This window comes from Hypomesus transpacificus, unplaced genomic scaffold (assembly GCF_021917145.1).
Source record: "Hypomesus transpacificus isolate Combined female unplaced genomic scaffold, fHypTra1 scaffold_185, whole genome shotgun sequence".
NCBI classification, from domain to species: domain Eukaryota; kingdom Metazoa; phylum Chordata; class Actinopteri; order Osmeriformes; family Osmeridae; genus Hypomesus; species Hypomesus transpacificus.
Window position 1 is genome coordinate 234,704 of NW_025813734.1, and position 20,232 is coordinate 254,935.

General features: G+C 39.6%; 2 protein-coding genes across 3 annotated transcripts; one reads left to right on the forward strand and one right to left on the reverse strand.

The window, feature by feature from the left end:
* Positions 1-738: 738 nt before the first annotated feature.
* On the reverse strand, positions 739-5,480 carry LOC124489193 (heat shock cognate 70 kDa protein-like). The gene is given in 9 exon segments (XM_047051879.1): positions 739-1,214; positions 1,298-1,524; positions 1,823-2,027; positions 2,195-2,397; positions 2,592-3,147; positions 3,345-3,497; positions 3,584-3,789; positions 3,945-4,154; positions 5,384-5,480. Coding segments are annotated over 8 exon segments (1,977 nt in total). The 5' UTR covers positions 4,150-4,154; positions 5,384-5,480; the 3' UTR covers positions 739-992.
* Positions 5,481-6,751: 1,271 nt separating this feature from the next.
* LOC124489197 (cytotoxic and regulatory T-cell molecule) lies at positions 6,752-13,262 on the forward strand. Of its 2 annotated transcripts, XM_047051880.1 has the most exons (11): positions 6,752-6,871; positions 8,184-8,324; positions 8,587-8,748; positions 9,061-9,180; positions 9,592-9,753; positions 10,341-10,565; positions 10,951-11,031; positions 11,359-11,430; positions 11,799-11,948; positions 12,122-12,208; positions 12,332-13,262. In XM_047051880.1, the coding sequence occupies exons 1-11, from the start codon at positions 6,787-6,789 to the stop codon at positions 12,466-12,468; spliced, it is 1,422 nt and encodes a 473-aa protein (XP_046907836.1). In that variant the 5' UTR covers positions 6,752-6,786; the 3' UTR covers positions 12,469-13,262. The 2 variants fall into 2 exon arrangements, with proteins under 2 accessions (XP_046907836.1, XP_046907837.1); XM_047051881.1 differs by lacking the exon at positions 10,341-10,565 and having other exon boundaries at positions 6,753-6,871.
* The last annotated feature ends 6,970 nt before the right edge of the window (positions 13,263-20,232 follow it).

Sequence of the window (20,232 nt, forward strand, 5' to 3'; positions counted from 1 at the left end):
ACCAGCCACCTTGTGGCGCGGCGATGGTCAAAGGGCTGAGCGAGCAGGTCGACGGTGTCCCGGAGAACCTTGGCAGAGTTTGTTGAAGATTTGATGGTATAGAAAAGAATACACAAAAAAGCAACACACAACTCGATAAACTTTACTATAGCCTAAAGGTTTTATAAGGACTGCAACATTAACCAAACTCAACGCACACAAAACACTGATATCATCTCCACCGTCTCTCCCCTTCCGCTTCCCTCCTTCTAAGTATATATCCCGACATCAGGTCAAGGGTCAAACTAATCAACCAATAAGCTGACATTAAATGAAATCCAAATATGAACAGCGAAAATATGAAATAACGTTTATGAAACTTAACAGCATTAGTTTGTCTGAACAGAAAAACAATAAACACATGCAATATTAAATAAAATACTAGCAAGGGGCTACAATAATAAAATTATAATATAATTCCAAGAATCTCTGTGTGTGTGTATGTGCCATCAATTTGATCACAGGCACTGTGCACCATCTATAGTTCAAGTAGTCTGTATTTGTATGTTTCACTGACATCTTAATCACCAAGTGCATCACGGGCACTGTGCATTAGTTCAATTAATTGTAACGATTTAAATGGTAATGAAATTGTTTTACTTCTTGCCAAATTAAATGAGGCTATATTGTATGATTTCTATTAGCTTTAATAAGTGAATTGGTGTGTGGGCAAAGTCAAACCACTCTTGACGCATATCATAATATTATGAATACTTTATTCACAAATCACTCAAAATGTCCAGAATCCTTTGCTTTCTACTTGCTTTCCCTTCTTGCTTTCTTCCTATACAGTGTTTATCATCAGCGATTGCAAACATGTAAAGCATCTAATAATGACCAGCCTTGGCTTAAAGATACGACACATCTCGGGTTATACATGCTTTGTTATTTTGGGAAGGTGGATTATTTTCCCTACGTGAAGATGAACAAAGTCTTATCTATTGTGTTTGTGTCTAATAAACCTCCTCAATAGTGGGGCCAGAGGACCCACCTCCAGTTGGGGCCCCACCAGCCCCCGGAAAGCCCCCCGGCATTCCTCCTGGCATTACTCCTGGCATTCCTCCTGGCATACCACCAGGCATGCCTCCAGCACTCTGGTACAGTTTGGTGATGATGGGGTTGCACACCTTCTCTAGCTCCTGTTGCTGATGCTCATATTCCTCCCTCTCCGCAGTCTGAAACGAACACGTTAACATTTGTCATAGGCATAACTGGCAGGCTACACCTGGTAGGATAAATATTAGGGGCATTAGTTTACCTGGTTCTTGTCTAGCCAAGCAATAATCTCGTTGCACTTGTTGAGAATCTTGGTCTTGTCCTCCTCACTGATCTTGCCGGTCAGTTTTTCATCCTCCACGGTGGACTTCATGTTGAATGCATAGGACTCCAGAGAGTTCTTGGTTGAGACCTTGTCACGCTGGACGTCATCTTCTGACTTGTACTTCTCGGCCTCCTGGACCATACGCTCAATGTCCTCCGCAGAGATAGCACAGAAAACATTACTATGAATAATGACATAAGTATAATTATTACAAGAATAGAATTATGTTGAATGAACCACATGTTCTCAAGTCACATGAAATATGACTCATGTCAGACAATTTCTGAATGTTCCTAGCAGAAAAGAACATTTGACATTGACCTGTACAAAGCATAATATAACACTATTCAGTACAAGCAAATTAAAGGATAAAAATTGAAAATTTGGGACACTGTTGCTTGTGAGTTAATCACACCTCTTCCATTGGCATACATATATTACTTTAAATGTACTTTAATTTATGTTTACCTTTGTCGTATGTGATTGTGATCTTGTTCTCCTTGCCAGTGCTCTTGTCAACAGCACAGACATTCAGGATGCCATTGGTATCAATGTCGAAGGTGACCTCAATCTGAGGAACACCACGAGGAGCTGGGGGGATGCCAGTCAGCTCAAACTTACCCAGCAGGTTGTTGTCCTTGGTCATGGCTCTCTCACCCTCGTAAACCTGTAGGACAGTGTTAAAATGAGCAAAGAATGCATGTTTCTTCTGAAAGACCAGTGTGTGGAACCAAATTGTGCTCACACATCGAGGGATGGACATTTTCTTACTGCCAACCTCTGGCTTGGGAGGGGGACTGGGGGCTGATTTCAGATTCTATCCAGTCCTTTTACCTGAATAAGCACACCAGGCTGGTTGTCAGAGTAGGTGGTGAAGGTCTGGGTCTGTTTGGTTGGAATGGTGGTGTTACGATTGATCAGGACGGTCATGACCCCTCCAGCGGTCTCGATACCCAGGGACAGGGGGGTGACGTCCAGCAGAAGCAAGTCCTGGACATTCTCAGACTTGTCACCAGACAGGATGGCAGCCTGGACAGCTGAAAACTATTAAAATTAAGTCAAAATCCTCACCAGCTACAGGATCAACATTATAACTTGGTTATTGTCACTCATAAATCCAAGGAAGGTGTTGGGCCATGTTTGGTCTTTCAACCTCTGGTGGAAACTACAAATGGCAGGAATACATTTCATCACAGCAAACTGGGAGGAGCTAAAGCTGTCAGTGTCTCACCTGCTCCATAAGCCACAGCCTCATCAGGGTTGATGCTCTTGTTGAGCTCTTTGCCGTTGAATAAGTCTTGGAGCAGCTTCTGAATCTTGGGAATACGAGTAGAGCCACCGACGAGTACAATGTCATGAACTTGAGCTTTGTCCATTTTGGCATCTCTGAGTGACTTCTCAACTGGATCCAGGGTTCCACGGAAGAGGTCAGCATTGAGTTCCTCAAAGCGGGCCCTAGTGATGGAGGTGTAGAAGTCGACGCCCTCATACAGGGAGTCGATCTCGATGCTGGCCTAAGTGCTGGAAGACAGGGTGCGCTTTGCCCTCTCACAGGCGGTGCGCAGACGGCGTACAGCCCTCTTGTTGTCGCTGATGTCCTTTTTGTACTTGCGCTTGAACTCTGCGATGAAGTGGTTGACCATGCGGTTATCGAAATCTTCTCCACCCAGATGGGTGTCTCCAGCAGTAGACTTGACTTCAAAGATGCCATCCTCAATGGTCAGGATAGAGACATCAAAAGTACCACCGCCAAGGTCGAAGATGAGGACATTCCTTTCAGCTCCAACCTGTCAAGAGGGTAAAGTTTACTTTTCACCCAAGTTATGGGACGTAGAAAAAATACTGTCATTTAATTTCTGTTAACCACTAAGAATGACAGTGGATAACATAATTTATATTTGAAGTATTGATCATAAAGAAAACAATCCCGCATTTTGGGGATTTTGGTCAAAGTTCTGTTTTTATGATTGATGTGTAGTCTCACCTTCTTGTCCAATCCATAAGCAATAGCGGCAGCAGTTGGCTCATTGATGATTCGCAATACATTGAGACTGGAGATTGTTCCGGCGTCCTTGGTTGCTTGTCTATGTGAGTCGTTGAAATATGCAGGTACTGTTACAACACCATTTGACACAGACTGCATGGAGAAGGAAATTATTGTTAGCTGGGTAATCTAAATATGAGTTCCAATCAGACATGTATAAACCCCCCAAAAAGCATCACCTTGCCAAGGTATGCCTCAGCAATCTCTTTCATTTTGACCAGAACCATGGAAGAAATCTCCTCTGGGTAGAAGCTTTTGGTTTCGCCCTTATAGTCCACCTCTACTTTGGGTCGCCCACTGTCGCTAATTACATTGAAAGGCCAGTGTTTCATGTCTGATTGGACCACAGTGTCCTCAAATCGTCTTCCAATCAAACGCTCAGCATCTGTAATAGAAAAATAAGTGAACAATCCTAGTTTTGGTATTGGCTGTCCACAAAGAACAGACCTCATGAAAATATGTATTGAAACCTGAATCCTGTCTCACGTATCAAAGGCTCACATTATTTACATGTCAATCTTCTTAACAACATCCACTTACCAAATACAGTGTTGGTTGGATTCATTGCCACCTGATTATTTGCAGCATCTCCAATGAGCCTTTCAGAATCAGTGAAAGCAACGTAGCTTGGAGTGGTCCTGTTGCCCTGGTCATTGGCAATGATTTCAACTTTGCCATGCTGGAACACTCCTACACAAGAGTAGGTTGTACCCAGGTCGATGCCAATTGCTGTGCCCTTAGACATGATGGCTGTGAGACAAAAACATTGGATTTTTGTTAGGCAGTTTATTTGGCATTTTGGCATTTTGTTTGTAAGGTAGTAGTCATTATCAGGATTCAACAAGTGGCATAATTTAAAGGGTAGGTTTTGCCCCATAATGTACATTTCAACTGTGCCAACTCAATCGGTTGAAAAGAATTTTATTAGAAATAATATGGTCTAACAATATTATGTTTTACATGACATAAAACATATAAAATCACCAATATTCACGGAGAAGAAGATAACCATCCAAAAGCATAAACTATCCAATTATTTTCACTGATTGAACAACACTATTAAATTGTGACAATGCTTTTTTACATCAAGATCAAACATATTGGACTAGACTATTAATTCTATAGTTGTAAACAAGCAAACATTTTCCATTTGATAATCAAATAAAATTTGAATCTTTAATTAGATTTGTTTATTTTCCATTGTCATTCCAAGTCATATTACGGGATGTCCATTCTGCTGAGTGAGATTAGGCAGCCATCTTAAGCTGCAGTGGAAAAAATGCCCACTGCACTACCTTGCTGCTTTAGGGAACAGTGCAGTCAACCGGGGTTGTAGTAGCTTACTTTCACCTCTAAATACGGTCATTGTGGAGACAAGGTTGTTATTATAGTACGATCCTTAATACAAATTATGGTGGGCTTTGCCGAAACTAAATACCGGCATAAGTGTGAACATATGATAACATTTGTTTACTGATTTGATCACAACTTAAATTTAAAATACTAAACAATCGCATACTAAACATTTCAGATGCTACTCTTTCCATCAACAACCGTTTAACCGACGGCTAGTGTCATGGGTGCAATATAAAAATCGAAGCTTTGGGAAATAATAGCTTGTCCGATTTATCTGGGATGATCCCTGGCCATCTGGTGATAGACATGTGTGCACCCCCACCACAAACAGATTTTTTTAAGTGCATGCCTACTGCAGTATACATCTGGTACAAAGTTGCTGCCAGAACATTCCTCTTTCCACGTTCTGGCGTCTCTCTTGTAGCCTATGCCAAAACGTTGCCTACATCTAACTGGCACTATATGGAGAGAGATAAAGAGAGACAAAAGGGGTCTTTTAAACATTCACAGCAATATAAATATAGGCTAATATTAAATGTGATAAAGGGTAGGCTATATAACCGAAACAATTTATTTCTAAAATATATATCACACACTACATATAGAATATTACTTTTAATTACCTAGATGTGTTTCAGGATCGAGGTTGGAATGGTCTATTTAACATAGGCCTGTCGATCTGTCCGTATAGTCACTTCCAGCTGCTGCTCAGAACAGGATTTGCCGGCAAAAGATATCTCTTACTGTGCCTTACGGAATTATTTTAAACCTATCAGGTGTTAAATCTGCCGGTGGAATTATAACGGGAACGAGGGTGTAATTGTGCAGTTCGTGCACATTCGATCTAGGCTCCGTGAAACCGATTTACAACCAGATCGTACGTCACTCGTAGTGCACGGCATTTGCCATTTCAAACTCATTGACAGCAGACACCAGATCTGTTTGGTGTCTTCACGTCAGGAAATGCATTGAACGCTGATTGGTTAATATCTGTAAATTCGTGCTCATAAAATCCTTGGAAGGCTGAGATGTGAGAAAAAAACTTCAGATGCTTCATGGTTCTAGTGTATATAGGCTACACTATATAGAGCTTACTTGATTACAACAAACTGTTGGCAATTTGCATTTAAACACCTGTAAACTAGGCTACTCGTTGATATTGAGGCTCCCTAAAATATAGGCCCAGTTTTCCAGGCATGGTTTGAGCCTAGCCCTAAAGTAACAGAATGGTTCAGTGAAGATCTCCATTGAAAACCTTTTTAGTCTAAGTGTAATCCATGTCAGGGAAACTGGGTCATGATTTGATAAGAGTTTCCTGTGAAAACACCCATTAAACAGGCAGGATTAGGGTGAGCATTCAGGTCATACATCTATGCAATTGGCCTAAATATTATTTGGCAAATAGATTAAGGTGAACTGTTACTAAACTATCTTTCTAAGTGATGAAGGTTGTTGAAAGATAATTTACAGTTCCTAAGCTATTCCACTAGATGGCATCATGAAGAAGACCACTATATATGTATGTATTTAGAGTGCAGAATTTACACATATGCCATATTTTGTCAACAAGTTTGGAGACCATGGACATTTCTTTGTGACTAAAACTGGCCTCTCGATGGCTCACCTGGTAGAATGCAGGCTCAATTTGAGCCCGGGCATTTACTGCACTTCATTCCCTCTCTCTCTCCCCTGTCTTTCCTGTCTTTACATACAGTCACTATCAAAAATAAAGCAGAAATGCCATCAAATATATCTTTAAGAAAATACTGAAATGCCAGGTTGTCTTGTCATCCATCACCTTGGTGGTTGAACTATAATTATTATGAAAAATTCAGACACCAAACCTCTCTTTAAAAAGTAATTACTTCGATTTTGTCAAAGTATAAGTTTCAATACAAATAATTTTAGTGTGTGTGAGATCAACAGACTACCCTTGAAACAAACCGTGACATGGAAATTACACAAGTTTTGTAGTGATGTCATGGAAGGCCCCTTGCTGCAGTACATAAAGAAAGACTGAGAGGAAATGCTGCTCATACATTCTATTCAATTAACAAGAGTTGATATGTCACTAAAGCTGCAGTTTTGCTTTCTCGTCTTGTTTGTACATGGTGAGTAAAGCACTTATTTTCTTTAATTTAAAGGATGTGAGATACAGGGCACATACTGTACAATCAACAAAGATCTGAAGTAGAAGTCTGATTTAAGAAATGACTTGAAGATGGTTGATGATATTCCATACTATGGAAAAATATGAACATAATTCACAGCAACAATGTATGTCAGTGTGCCGTGTCATTAAATGTATCCTTTTGAGCATCTTATTTATTGGTTGGTGGCTTCTTTTTCAAATCCATAGAGATGGCAGAAGCAGTGGACAGTCATTCTGGCAGAATTCTGACATGTGCTATTGACATAAAATAATGTAGTGGGTCTCAAAAACAGTGAGCCAATTGTTTAAAAAGATTTCTGATAATTAACAATGTTCTTGATTTGTAAAAAAACTATGTAAACAGGATTTTATGTTGATGGGAAAGTTATGCAAAGTGTGTGGAGATCTTTAAGAATTTATTTAAAATGTATTTATATAAGGAAGGAATTTATATCATTTGTAGGTGAACACTTTTAAATTCAAATTAGCCACTTCACCGCTGTTTTAGTTTTAGTTACTCAATTCTAAATGCAGCATAACGGAAGAAAGCATTCCACGGAATATGTTGGTCTTTCAAGCCCACCACTAATGGTGTCATTTTAGCCCCCTAACTTTCCAGACATTGTCTCTCTAGTTATTGCATTGCTTGAACTCTTCTTCTCGAACCAACCCACACAAAAAGCAAGTAGAACTCAGTTCGTAAAGCCTCCCGCTTGTTTTCTCTTTCACTACTATCATGTGATCAAGCACTGACCACATCATTTTATTTCCTGTCAGCTTGTCTGTGCAGTACTGTAGAGTGTGTGAAATGCTTAGGAGGTGAACGCAATCTACAAAGCTCAACGGCCAATACATAACATCCCCCTCTTCTCTTTGTACCACAGCCACCCTCTTATTCTCACCTCAGACCCCAAAATGGTAACTGCCCACCTTAAGTTTCCTCTAGCCCCTAAATCATGAGCAAAAAAGGAGTAGGAAGACAGCAGTGCGTGTGAGAAAAGGGGCAATTTGCAAACGTGGAATGTATATATTAGGTTTCACTCATTACAATCAGTGACCATTCTAGCCTATTAAGTTAATCTGTCATTCTTGTTTAGCACAAAATGTTATGGTACACAAAACATTTGAACTAATACTGTAATCGTTCAAAAGTATTTTCTGTCATGAATTATACAATCTAGACGTACAATTTTTATTCATAAAACAGTCTTTATTTAATATACTCTGATGATGAATATGTTGTCAAGAATCATTGTTGTTTGACATTGTAGAGTCCACGAGTGTGTGGCAGAGGAAGACTGTGACGGTGGGAGAAACACTGACCTTGACATGTGCAATAAATGCTGGAGATACAAGCAACGTGGAGTGGAAAAATCCCAGTGGATTTGTGATGTTCTTCAATCACAATAAAGGTCAAAAAAGGTTTAATTATGTTTACGGCAGAATTTGTGCAGTGTATACTTACATGCAGTACCATACTGTACAATACCAAGATGTTACATGGTCAATGTTTGAATCAGTGTTTCACTGGGATGCCATTTGAATGTAGTTCCTTTTAGGAACATGATTGTATATGATTATTCTAGCAAACTTGAATTGTTTACTACTTTGTATTTGTGTGTGTATATTTGTGTGTGATTTACTCTATCTACTCTCCTTCATCTTCATTTGCAGCCTTAAAAGACAGTCGATACAGCATCGTCAACTTTTCCAAAAAAGAATTTAAAGTAGCCGTGTCTGATGTCAACTTCAGAGATGGAGGTGTTTACACATGTTTACATTATCATCATAAGCACAAGAACGTTGCAACTAAGAGGGTGAAAGTAATAGTTTTAGGTAAGTGCAAACGTTGTGCACAACTTTGTTCTATTATGGCTTTATGATTCTAGGTTTGGGGGTCAGTTAGTTTAGTTAGCTTAGTTATTTTGCCATGCAATTACATTTGTAATATAAGATCATATTTTTGCCAAGTAATGGCATACTAAATGTGATAATTTTTCGGTACATTACTTGCTGGTATTGTGCTTGCTCCCCAAGTGATCCAGGTTTGAGACATTTCTAAGATCCCTAAACAGTTCATTTTATGGCAATACAGTGTCATGCTTAGTTTTCAAATGACATTGTCATATTTGTCATATTTTTTTCCAGGGACTCCAAAACTAGAAGTAACAAAAAATAGAAAAGAAACTACCATTAAATGTTCTGCAGAGGGAAACGCCCATCCACCCAAACTATCATGGCAGTTTGGAAATGGATTAGAAATCCTAGGTAAGTTAAATGACACCTTAAATCAATGTGGTTTCAGAATTTAGGATCTGAAGCTTTATTGGACAAAAAAAACATCTATATGAAGCTTCAAACATATCTTTTTAATCATACTATAACACTCCATCATCAATTGTTTATGAGTTGAGAAATATTTAGATGTCCATGATAGGCTTACTAATTGACAAAGGAATGTGAATGTTAAAAGGCAAACACTGAGCTAAAGACAATGGAGAGGCCTGTGAATACTTTTGCTCAACTTCTCTAAAGACTCCCATGCTTTTATAGTCTCAAAAGAGAACTAATATCTAATGTTTTCTGAGAAAAGGTCAGTGGAGATAATTACAGGAATTACAATAAGTGTTGTTTTATTTTGCTCTTTTTCAGTCACTTAATACCTTTTTTGTTTTTCAGCTCAGTCTAATTCTGTGTTCGACCACAAAACACGTAAACACTCCTCAGAAGCCAGTCTTCATATTAAGTCTGGGACGAAGAGCGTCACAGTGAAATGCCTTGTCCGTCACCCAGCGTTGCGTGGCCCAAATCTGATAGACTCAGTTGAGATCAAGTTGGACAGTGAGTACAATTTAAATAGCCTTGTTGATTCTTTGATGCAAAGTTGTATTGTTGATGCCTAACTTACAATTCACAAGATATGAATTGTCACTCCTCATACATAAAGTACGTTCTCAATAAAAGGAGGTATGTCCACCAAATAAATAATAACAATGAGTCAGGCTGTATTTTCAGAAACAGTGGTCATCAGGAGAAAGTATAATTTGATGGCGTCAGTGACTAGGGGAAGTCCATATAAACCCTAGGTTATTTTCCCACTGGTCTCAATTGTTCCTTAAAATGACTTGTAAAGTGTTGCGGTTTCTTGACCACAAAAACATCACTTCTTCCTCTTTTTATGCTGAGAAAAAAACAGACTTCCCAAAGTAATCTTAAAGAGGCCAATAAGTCATTGTTCTTTACGACATCATTTTCAAATATTTTTTTTGAAAATTAAATAGTGATTTGATGACTGTCTAAATACAAAAAAATATATAATTTGACTTGTAAAGTTGCATTAATGTAGTGCATAATTATTGGGGCAAAATATTTGAACCATGCTCGATAGATGATAGATTTAAAAAAAAAAATGCCTCTCTTCTTTACAGCCAATGAAGTCCCACACACCATGAGACCTAGTACAGAAAGGGTGACAAACACACCAGTAGAGAAATTAACTGAGAAAACAACTTTCTACTGGCCCGTAACAGAAGGATCAACAGAGACACCATCAGACAAATCAACATATTCAACAAAAATACCAAAAGTTACTGAATGGCCTACACCAGAGGGACCTCCCACAGCATTTACAGGATCATATATTTCCACACATAGTAAGTTGAGGATTGGGTGATATAAAACACTGCATGGACTCTATGGAGCAAAACCAGATTCTCAAAGAGCTGTTATTGCTGTGGGAAAATAAGTTGAATGTCTTGATAGCATCTGACTGTTTGAGAGCAGGCTGCCATTGTGAGTACAGTAGACAGAACTTTCTGTCAGGTGCTTAACCACAGCACTCTTTTCTCATATCACAGATCTGTGTCCTCAAACGGAAGTGGGTAAAATTAGCACAGAGTAGAGTTGGCCAGAATGTTAGCCAGACATTATCAGATGTCTGAAATATGTGTCAAACTACCTCAATATCAAAGTATTATCAATGCACTGTAATTACTGCTTACAGAGAAAGTCAATTTCACCATTCATTGTTGTCTCTAGGCCATCCAGATACCACACAGCCTGAATCAACAGTGTTTACATCTCAAAATGATACCAGCAGCTACTCTACAACTATGAAAGGTAAAACTGGTTACTTTGGTCAAAATAGACAACTTCCTTATTATATCTGACATGCATATTACATCCATTTTACAACCCACAGGCTTAATAACAGCCACATTGGTTATTAAGCCTGCAAATATACTGCTCAGCTTCTCCATCTAGTGGCAACTCAAAAACATTACAACTAGGTCAATGGATAAGATTGTACTGAAATAACCACTAGAGCTTGAACTGACACCATGCAATGACTTAACCACTTAATATTTGCTGTTGTGGTGGTGGAACACTTTACTTCAGTTGCAACATCTGCAAAAATTACATTATTTATATGATGATTCCTCACAGGTTTCCTTCCAGCGTCAGAGACAATGCAAAACACATTTCCTAATAAGACAGGAGGGAACACCTCCATTGAAAGTAAGGCTAGCAAAATTCTCATCCAAATAAAACCTCCCTATCTGTCTGTGTGTTTGGAAAGGGTAGTCTGGTTTCTATTACTGCAGCATACCTGTCTTCCAGGCATGTAGATTGACTCAAACCATCTAAGAATATCAGAAATTAATTAATTATTCTATGACTGGATATCTGTGTTCACTGTTTGTTATATTGTCATCAGATACGTGATGACTTTAGGGAGGAGACTGATGAAGACTACAGTTTTTGGAAATTAAAACATGACCTGTTTAACTTATCTGTGACTATGTGTGAAGTATTTGACAAAATTGAATGCTAATGCTGATAAATGTACAGAACAAGAAGTTTAAATGCAATTCTGTTCTCCACAGGAGGCTTTGATGGCGTGAATCGGCAGACAGGAAAAGAAGGGAGTACGCCATTGCTTGTCTTGCTTGTGACATGTCTAATCTTCGGTTTGTTGGTGGTCGTTACTTTCTTTGGTATCAGACTTAGAAGAGCACACATTATCTGGAAGAAAGGTAAATACATATCACACGATAATGAGAAGTTACAACTAATAAAAAGTTCTCAAATATCTAAATTTTTGATTTCACTGTATTGAGTTCTAAGATTTATAACAATGAGCATGTCTAGGATTTTTTCACTGTTGAACCAGAATATATGCTAAAAAGCAGTTTTTTCATTATTACAGAAAATGAAGACTCAAATCAATCAGTAAATAGCACCAAATCAAAATCAAGCCATGAAGAAAAGCATACCCAAAACCGAAGACACAGAGGTAACAATTTTGAGACAATGAATCAAATCACGTCAATAAAGGTTAAGTAAACCAAACACTATACAGGAGAAAAAATACAAACATGGCATATTATGTAATCAACAATATGGTGTTTATTTCTAGGACTTTTTAACATTGGATTCACAAAATATTCAGTCGAACCCACTGATGTGGCTGCAGCCTCACCTGTAACAACAACAGCAACAAGAGACAAAACAGAAGAGACTCCTGAATCCTATGCCAAGGAGACAGAATTGTAGCAAAATATTTATCCATATACTATATTTAAACACTGTCAGTGAGACTGGATGAGATGTGGTATAGCCTAGGCCAATGTATGGAGCAATTCTAAATCATTCCTCAAGTTTAATTTGATATGAATGTTTTTATGTTATCTTATTTTTGTACTGTTTTGTAAAAAGCGTGTTCGATAAGTTAATTCTTGTTCACCGTTTTCTTGCAAATGTTTTAGACAAATGCACTTTATTTTGATATATTAAATTAAACTGTCTGCATGTTTCTGTTGGCACGAGAGATAACGTAAAGCAGATAGCTTATTTCAGTCTATGTGTGACTGTGTGTGTATCCACAGATTCTTCCACGATTATCTCAAGAACCGGGCACTCTGCAACGTTCATATTTTGCAGGTGTCCTATTTATAATCCAACAGGGTGCAGTGCCACGATTGTCGTTGTTTGGATGAAGCAGTTCAACATTTCCTAAAAGGAATTTGCTGCCAGTTTAGCTTCCTCTCTTCGCTCTCGACTCAGCCATCTTGAGTTAACTACACTGCACTAAGCTAGCCCTTGCGAGCCGAAATGATAAGGATATACGAGCCGAAAACAGGCATAAGACATGAACAATATTATTTATGCAGTGGCGGAATGTAAGGACCTGCAAGGCCTTCTCTGCTGGCCTAAACATACCCAAAAATATGTAAATACAATTATAATATTTTTTGGTATATGAATGGTGTTATATATTTTTTCTTCATAATTTCCCCCCATCTCAATGTCATTGAATAAATACACTGACATAAATAACAAAAAATATTCTCCGTAGTCTGTTCTCTTCATGTCATATTACATACACTGGGTTGAATTGCTGACAGTGTTAATATTATGGTAGAGTTTTTATCCAATCATAATTCAGCTAGCTTGTGTTGTCAGGTTCTATTAAATCTGTTTGAGGCCTTCAGAATCAACAGAGCAGGCTCCCATGTGCTGTAAGTGAACGGAGACGGTCAATTGCGATAGCCAATCATATCTCGAGTCTGCGACATCAAGGCCAGCTAGAAGGCCTTACGCTGAACTTTACATACGCATCCTGTGATTGAATAAGCACTCGTGAGAGCGACGGCAATCCGTTAGCGAGAGATTCAGATAAATTTGGATCATCTGCATTTTATAATGTAAATAACGGTCAGCTGCGCCAACATGTACAATTGTTTTGCTGTCGCATATAAAAAAGAAGCAAATAATCTGTTTACTTTGATTTCCAGTTAATAGCTTGTTTCGTTATCGTCTCGTTGGTGACTTATATGAAATGCGCAGTTTATTGGAAAAAATACTAATGTTCACATAGCGTACTTTTGGTGAAAAAACGTTAACTCATCTATAAAAATCGCCTTTTATTTTTTAGTTCCTGTCTGTGTCTGTGGCTGTGTCTACTACCGCACACTTGTGCACTTCGAGCACTGACTTTCAGTGTTTAGGGCGCTTCACTCACAAAACAGAATAACACAGTGCACTGAAAGTGCACTGAAAGTACCAGGATGGCGCACTGCAAACGGTCCAAAAAAACAATCTGTTTATCAATCCGAAGAACGCAAGTACATTCTTTTGAAGAACCTTCTGGACGAAAGGACGGATAATTAATTGAGATGGTTAGGGTTTTCCAGGACTCGCAGCATTATGATAACACTGACTAACTACAAAGACTAGATAACAAAGCTAAAAAATGGTCCGTCTACCTGTAATTTTACGTTTTCTATAGCCCTTGCTAACTTACAGTACCTAGTGTCTGCACTGCACTGAGATGCTAGCTAGATTTTCGACAAGTCGGAGCAAATTTACAAATTAGCCGTTTCATCAATAAAATAAGAACATTTTCAGCGACTGAACTGCTTATTTCTCGTCACATTTTAATTCAGATGCTGATTTACACGTACCGTTTAGCTGAAATATGAAAAAATTACAGTTAAGAGGTTTGTCCGCCTCGCTAGACATCTTGCAATGACTTCTGGGAAATCAGAAGCGTTCTCGCTGGTCAAGTCACCATCCGACGCATCCTCGATAAAAGGGGCGGATCAGGAACATTTCCGGGTATTTTTGGCGTTCTTGGTGACTTGTGTTCTTTGGATTGGAACCGTACTTGGGCAATAAAAGATGACGTCAAACGAGTTCGCAAGAACACAAGAACGGAAAAAAACATGGATTGATAATGTGTACAACGATGGACACTACTCGTCCTAAACGGGCGCCATCTTGGCTACGTAGAGGAAAAGGAGGAGCCCTTTCGGCAGCTTTTTCCACTTCAGTGGAGAAGCGCGTTCATTTAGGCAGGTTATGCGGGTGTGGCGAGCAGATTTGGGTCCGTCACTTCCACCAAGTGTTTAACGTAGCAGTGTTCCATTAGAGACAGCACTTATCAGCGACAGAGTGCACTGAATATGTAAGTGCACTGTTTTTCAGGGCACTGTATTGCAGTGTAGCCTACTTCATAAAGTGCGCGGTAGTAGACACAGCCAGTGACCTTAGTTTCCCACCCTTAATTGTGAATGCAAGCTTATTGATTTTAAAGGGGCGATTGACTGGGTGTTTGGGGTATTTCAGGCTGTTCTTTAAAAGGACCTTTGGCAGGTTGATTTTGCCAACGAATTTGCGCCATTTGCTTGTTGGTAATAAACATTTAAACTGTTATCCATTGTATTTGATTTTGTTGGCTGTCACAAAACGCAATATAATAATTGATTGATTTTTCTTTCCCCCACAATGCATTGCATGACGTTACGTTGGGGAGACAACAGACAAAAGTCTGCTTTGAGACCATTGAAATCGATTAGAAAAAACACTAGGCTAGTACCTATCAGAAAATGTCTAATATGGGCTCTGCTAGTACCATCAAAACGTGGGACATCTAATTGGAAAGGTTTTTACATTGTTGGGGAAAATATTTAATTTGGGATGATCTTGGGGGGATTTTACAGGTGGGACTGGCAAGTTAGCCCATAGCTAGCCCATAGCTAGCATGACGTCTTCTAGATCTAGATAGACGAGCTACGTTTACCCTGTAATCTATCTGAACTACAACAACATGATTGTACGGGACAAGTGGATTTGTAGGGCAAGTGGAAGAGAATGTACTTGTCCCACTGGACAAGTTTAAACTCAAACAAAATAAAATGGCATGTTACTTGCACTGGCCAGCTTGCAAATACTGAGGATAGCCTCCCGAAGTTGGGTTAGCCAATGTCGTTAGCGATGCTAGCTAAGCTAGTTTGCTAGTTGTATATAACATTTCACTGGGTCTTGCAGCTGTTTGATTGACTGTAATTATTATCAAAGGTTATGTTCTACAACTAGCCATTTGTACGGTGGCCCTGAAGTGCAAATGACACCCCCTAATATGAGTACATCCCCCAAATGAAAATACTCCCCCCCAATACGAGTCAACTCCCCCCAAATCGGATGACTTGTTCACCTCCCCCCAAAAAGGAAAATACTCCCCCCCAATACGAGTCAACTCACCCCAAATCGGATGACTTGTTCACCTTCCCACAATACAAAAACGCGCTCCCCCCCCAATACGAGTCAACTCCCCCCAAATCGAATGACTTGTTCACCTCCCCCCAATACAAAAACGCGCTCCCCCAAATGGAAAACACATTACATTAACTCTGAACGGAAAGGGTAGGTACTACACTTTAGCGCTGATTGGATGCAGTAGGCTAACTGACAAGAAATAAGAAATTGATTGACAGAAGTACAAAATGCAATAGCCTGACAGAGTTACGTGCACCAGGACATTTATTTGGGTATCGAAGCATGTAGCATAGGCTATGTATGCAAAAGCATAAATTGCAGTGTGAAACGTGAACATCGATAGCCAAACAACTAGTCCACGTAACTCTGTCATTATCATGAAATTAATCGTTTTGATTTGAAGGAAAGAGGAAACATTAATGTTTACAATTCAGAGTCATTACACTACTCTTTATTGTAATCAGGGTCATTCCTATGAAATAATCTTAGATCTGCTGTTAACGTTTCACAATAGGCTATAAGTAGCCTATGCGCACGCTAAAAACGCAGTTGAAGGAATCAGGACTTTTCAGAAGAAAAAACTAATAGTCCACTACAGAAGAATGAAATGCCACAATGACAGAGTAACGTGGACCAGGATAGTTGTTTGGCTATCGATTTTTACATTTAACTCGAAATACTTTTGCCTAAGAAGCCTACTATTTGCTACATTCTTCGATAGCCAAACAAATGTTCTGGTGCACGTAACTCTGACAGGCTATTGCATTTTGTACTTCTGTCGATCAATTTCTTATTTCTTGTTAGTTAGCCTACTGCATCCAATCAGCGCTAAAGTGTAGTACCTTCCCTTTCCGTTCAGAGTTAATGTAATGTGTTTTTGAGTTAATGTAATGTCGTTTTCCATTTGGGGGAGCGCATTTTTGTATTGGGGGGAGGTGAACAAGTCATCCGATTTGGGGGGAGTTGACTCGTATTGGGGGGGGAGCGCGTTTTTGTATTGGGGGGAGGTGAACAAGTCCTCCGATTTGGGGGGAGTTGACTCGTATTGGGGGGGAGTATTTTCATTTGGGGGATGTACTCATATTAGGGGGTGTCATTTGCACTTCAGGGCCACCGTACATTTGCCTACTTTAACAAGTCTCAGTATTTCCAAGCCCTGATAATGTAACTGAGAAGACTCAGTAAATAATACCTCTTTCAAGTAATAACCTCCGTTCAAGTGAAATTAGCTGCACGGTGTGTAGAGATATTGGGACGATGCTACAATACAGTAGGCCTACATAACAGAAAGTGTTTCATTCTGCAGAAATTGTGTACATGTTTAATGTAACAAATACCGTTTTTTATAACACCTCAATTGTTATCATTTGTATAATATTACAGCTCATCTTTGTTGGTCAAAGGCACAATGTTTACCCGGACGTGACTTTTGTGCATGGAAAAGTGAAACGTAAATGTAGGCTAGTGCAGTGCCTCAAAAAGTAATGTCAGGCACTGAATGATCACTAGATATAAAGAAAATTTTGACTTCCACTCGGTGCTATTCACTGACAGTAAAAATTAATTGTATATGTGCACTGCTGTTCGTAAACAAGCTCCAGAGGTCAGTGCTGCGTTGTTAAATTATTGCAAGTCACCAGGAGGACACTTCATCAACTCTCCACTCATTCTCCTCGGTACAATGAACCGTTTAATAAATGAATCATTTATTAGGCTTTGACGGCCGGCTGCGGGCCATCACATACATTAGTGGTTCTTGTCACCTCTTCATCCCGGCCAGTCGCCATAGTTTTAGTACTAGACTGAGGCTACTCTGCTCCACACCGACTCCCCAACGTGACGTCATCGTCGAATTGCGCCAGTATGTAGAAGGGAACATTTTTTAATTGTGAGATTTACATAGGAAAGAGGTGTCAATGGACTTTGAGGTTCACTGTATGTCCATTTTACCCACTGAACTGCCGTTATTCAACTGTGACGAGGTAAATTCGGTTCTGCAATCAATGACCCCTTTAAATGCTCCGGAAATTAGGCTAACGGTGCGTTCACACTGCAGCGGGGCGGGCAGAGCGGGGCGTCGGCTTCCAATTCATTTTCAATGTAACCAGGCGTTGACGCCCTCGTAGGGCATTGTGGGAAGGCGAGCGGGGCGTCGACGCTCGCGTAGGGTATTGTGGGAAGGCGAGCGGGGCGGTGAAAGTTGGATTTTTCTGAACTTTATGTAAATGACGAGCGTGAAAACGCCAGCGATGGCCAATCGGGTTGGTTTCTTTTTTCTCGTAACGTAGCAACTGTTGATCATGGTAAACATTTCTAGGTTTGACAATTTCAAGATGGAAGAGCAACTCATCGTATGTGTGTCTTCATACCCAGTATTGTATGATACGTCTATGTTCGATTACAGAGACATAAACAAAAAAAATGATGCCTGGCGCAGGGTTGCTGAGGTTGTCGGCGTCCCTGGTGTGTTGTATTTTGTAGTTTAATTCAGTTTCTTCACATTACAAAACTTTCTTCTGTGCTAGCTGCATAGTCTAGCTAGCTCATCCGGCACACTATTGACATTCAACGCTGAAATGCTGTCTGGCAGCCACTCGCTATCCATACAGTGAATGTGTAGTGGCAAGTCATAATCTAGCGATTGATTTGCAGAGATTTCGAGTAATATAATAAAAGGTTACACATGTGAACGTTTATGTCTGATGCATCTTTTTTTCCAGCCGGAACAAGACCCGTTCCATAGAGTGCAGGTGGCATTTAATCTTTCACTCGGCCTAAAAAAAGTGTAGAAAAAGATAACCTGTTGTGTGCTGTAGATAGGATCATGTCAGATCTCGGATTTTTGCTTAATGTGTGTAAAAGTTGTATTTTGTCCACACATTTGCCATGACATTATACGAACTACCAACAGTGATTTAAGTGAACTACAGCTCTGAATGAATCTGTCTGACACGCCCCCGAGCGTGGTGCACTGTGGGAAGGCCGGCGGTGCTGAGCGGTAAAAAAGTCTGCAGTGTGAACGCACCGTAAGTGTTGCTTGACAGCCTATATTAAGGTGATGTAATGTGTAAGAGTGATTCTGTATGGATTCTCGGGCCGTGGTGTCATATTGATGGTATTATGAGGTGTATTAATTTAGGTAGGACTAAGTATGACGTCACTGAAGGCCTAGGCGTTAAATGCATGGCCTGCACGGCTATTTATGTCAGTGAAAAACATCGATACAGACAATATAAGCTATTTTACTGATGAAATACTGGCTAACTAAGATTAAGAAAACTACACTATTTAAAGTGGATGGTTTATTTCAGTAGGTGTAGCTTGAAAGTTATTATCTACAATTGTTGCTGTGTAGACGGTTCAGGACGACACAAAATCACAACAGTTTAGCCTAGAAAGACAACAGGGATTTGATTTTCATTGCTTAGACATCATCACTTGCTGGCCATCCTTTCAATTGGCAATTCAAGAATAAGTTTTAGGGTACCCTATCCTACTGTCAACACCGTTCGGGTTTGGACAATAGTAGTTTACAGAGGTCGGAATTGGACACAGTGACGTTAGAAGCCAATTCGCTTTTATAACCAATAGTGCTGACTGCTTGCATATGAATCAGCTGCTTTCAAAGGCTTCTCTTTATGGATGAAATACTGGCTAGCTAACAGAACGACAATATAACGTGGATACTTTCAGTATAGATCAGTGAATTTTGTTACATAAATTAATGTGTTTACTGATGTCAAAACTTCTAATCTGCTACCACATAATAATCACCATCTGCATCACAGACATGGGCATTCCTACCACTTTAGCCTCCATCCTTGGTCGTTTTCTTGATGGATCCACATACGGGCATATGGCAGGAACAATGTTCGTGTGAATTTAGTCTCCTCGGTTAGTTGTTGTGTGTTTGCAAATGCAATACAGAATATACAAGACTATTTTACAGCATTGCATAGCACAAAGGAAAAAATGCAAACGTTAAAGGGGTCATTTACTGATTTTATAGGGTAGTTCACTGTTCCTTAAGTTCTCCAAATAGGTTATGTACATTGGTTGGGCTGAAAATGGCCCTGGTGCTGTTCTATGCGCCCTAATGCACCCTGTGAAATACCCATGTTACTTTATGCAAATAAAGTGTGGAACACATGTCAAATGTAGGGAGCATGTCACACATGTTAATGTCGATATTTTTTGCTTTCCACCGCATCAGGTTAAATGGAGTGAGGTTGTATGAACCCATCAGGGTACAAGGGTCTT

What these genes read in the sequence shown, in the direction of transcription:
- LOC124489197 (XM_047051880.1), top strand. Translation starts at nt 6,787, where the DNA reads ATGCTGCTCATACATTCTATTCAATTAACAAGAGTTGATATGTCACTA. An exon ending in ATCATATATTTCCACACATA is followed by an intron (nt 10,566 to 10,950) that starts GTAAGTTGAGGA and finishes TGTTGTCTCTAG; the next exon opens with GCCATCCAGATACCACACAG. An exon ending in CCAAAACCGAAGACACAGAG is followed by an intron (nt 12,209 to 12,331) that starts GTAACAATTTTG and finishes GTTTATTTCTAG; the next exon opens with GACTTTTTAACATTGGATTC.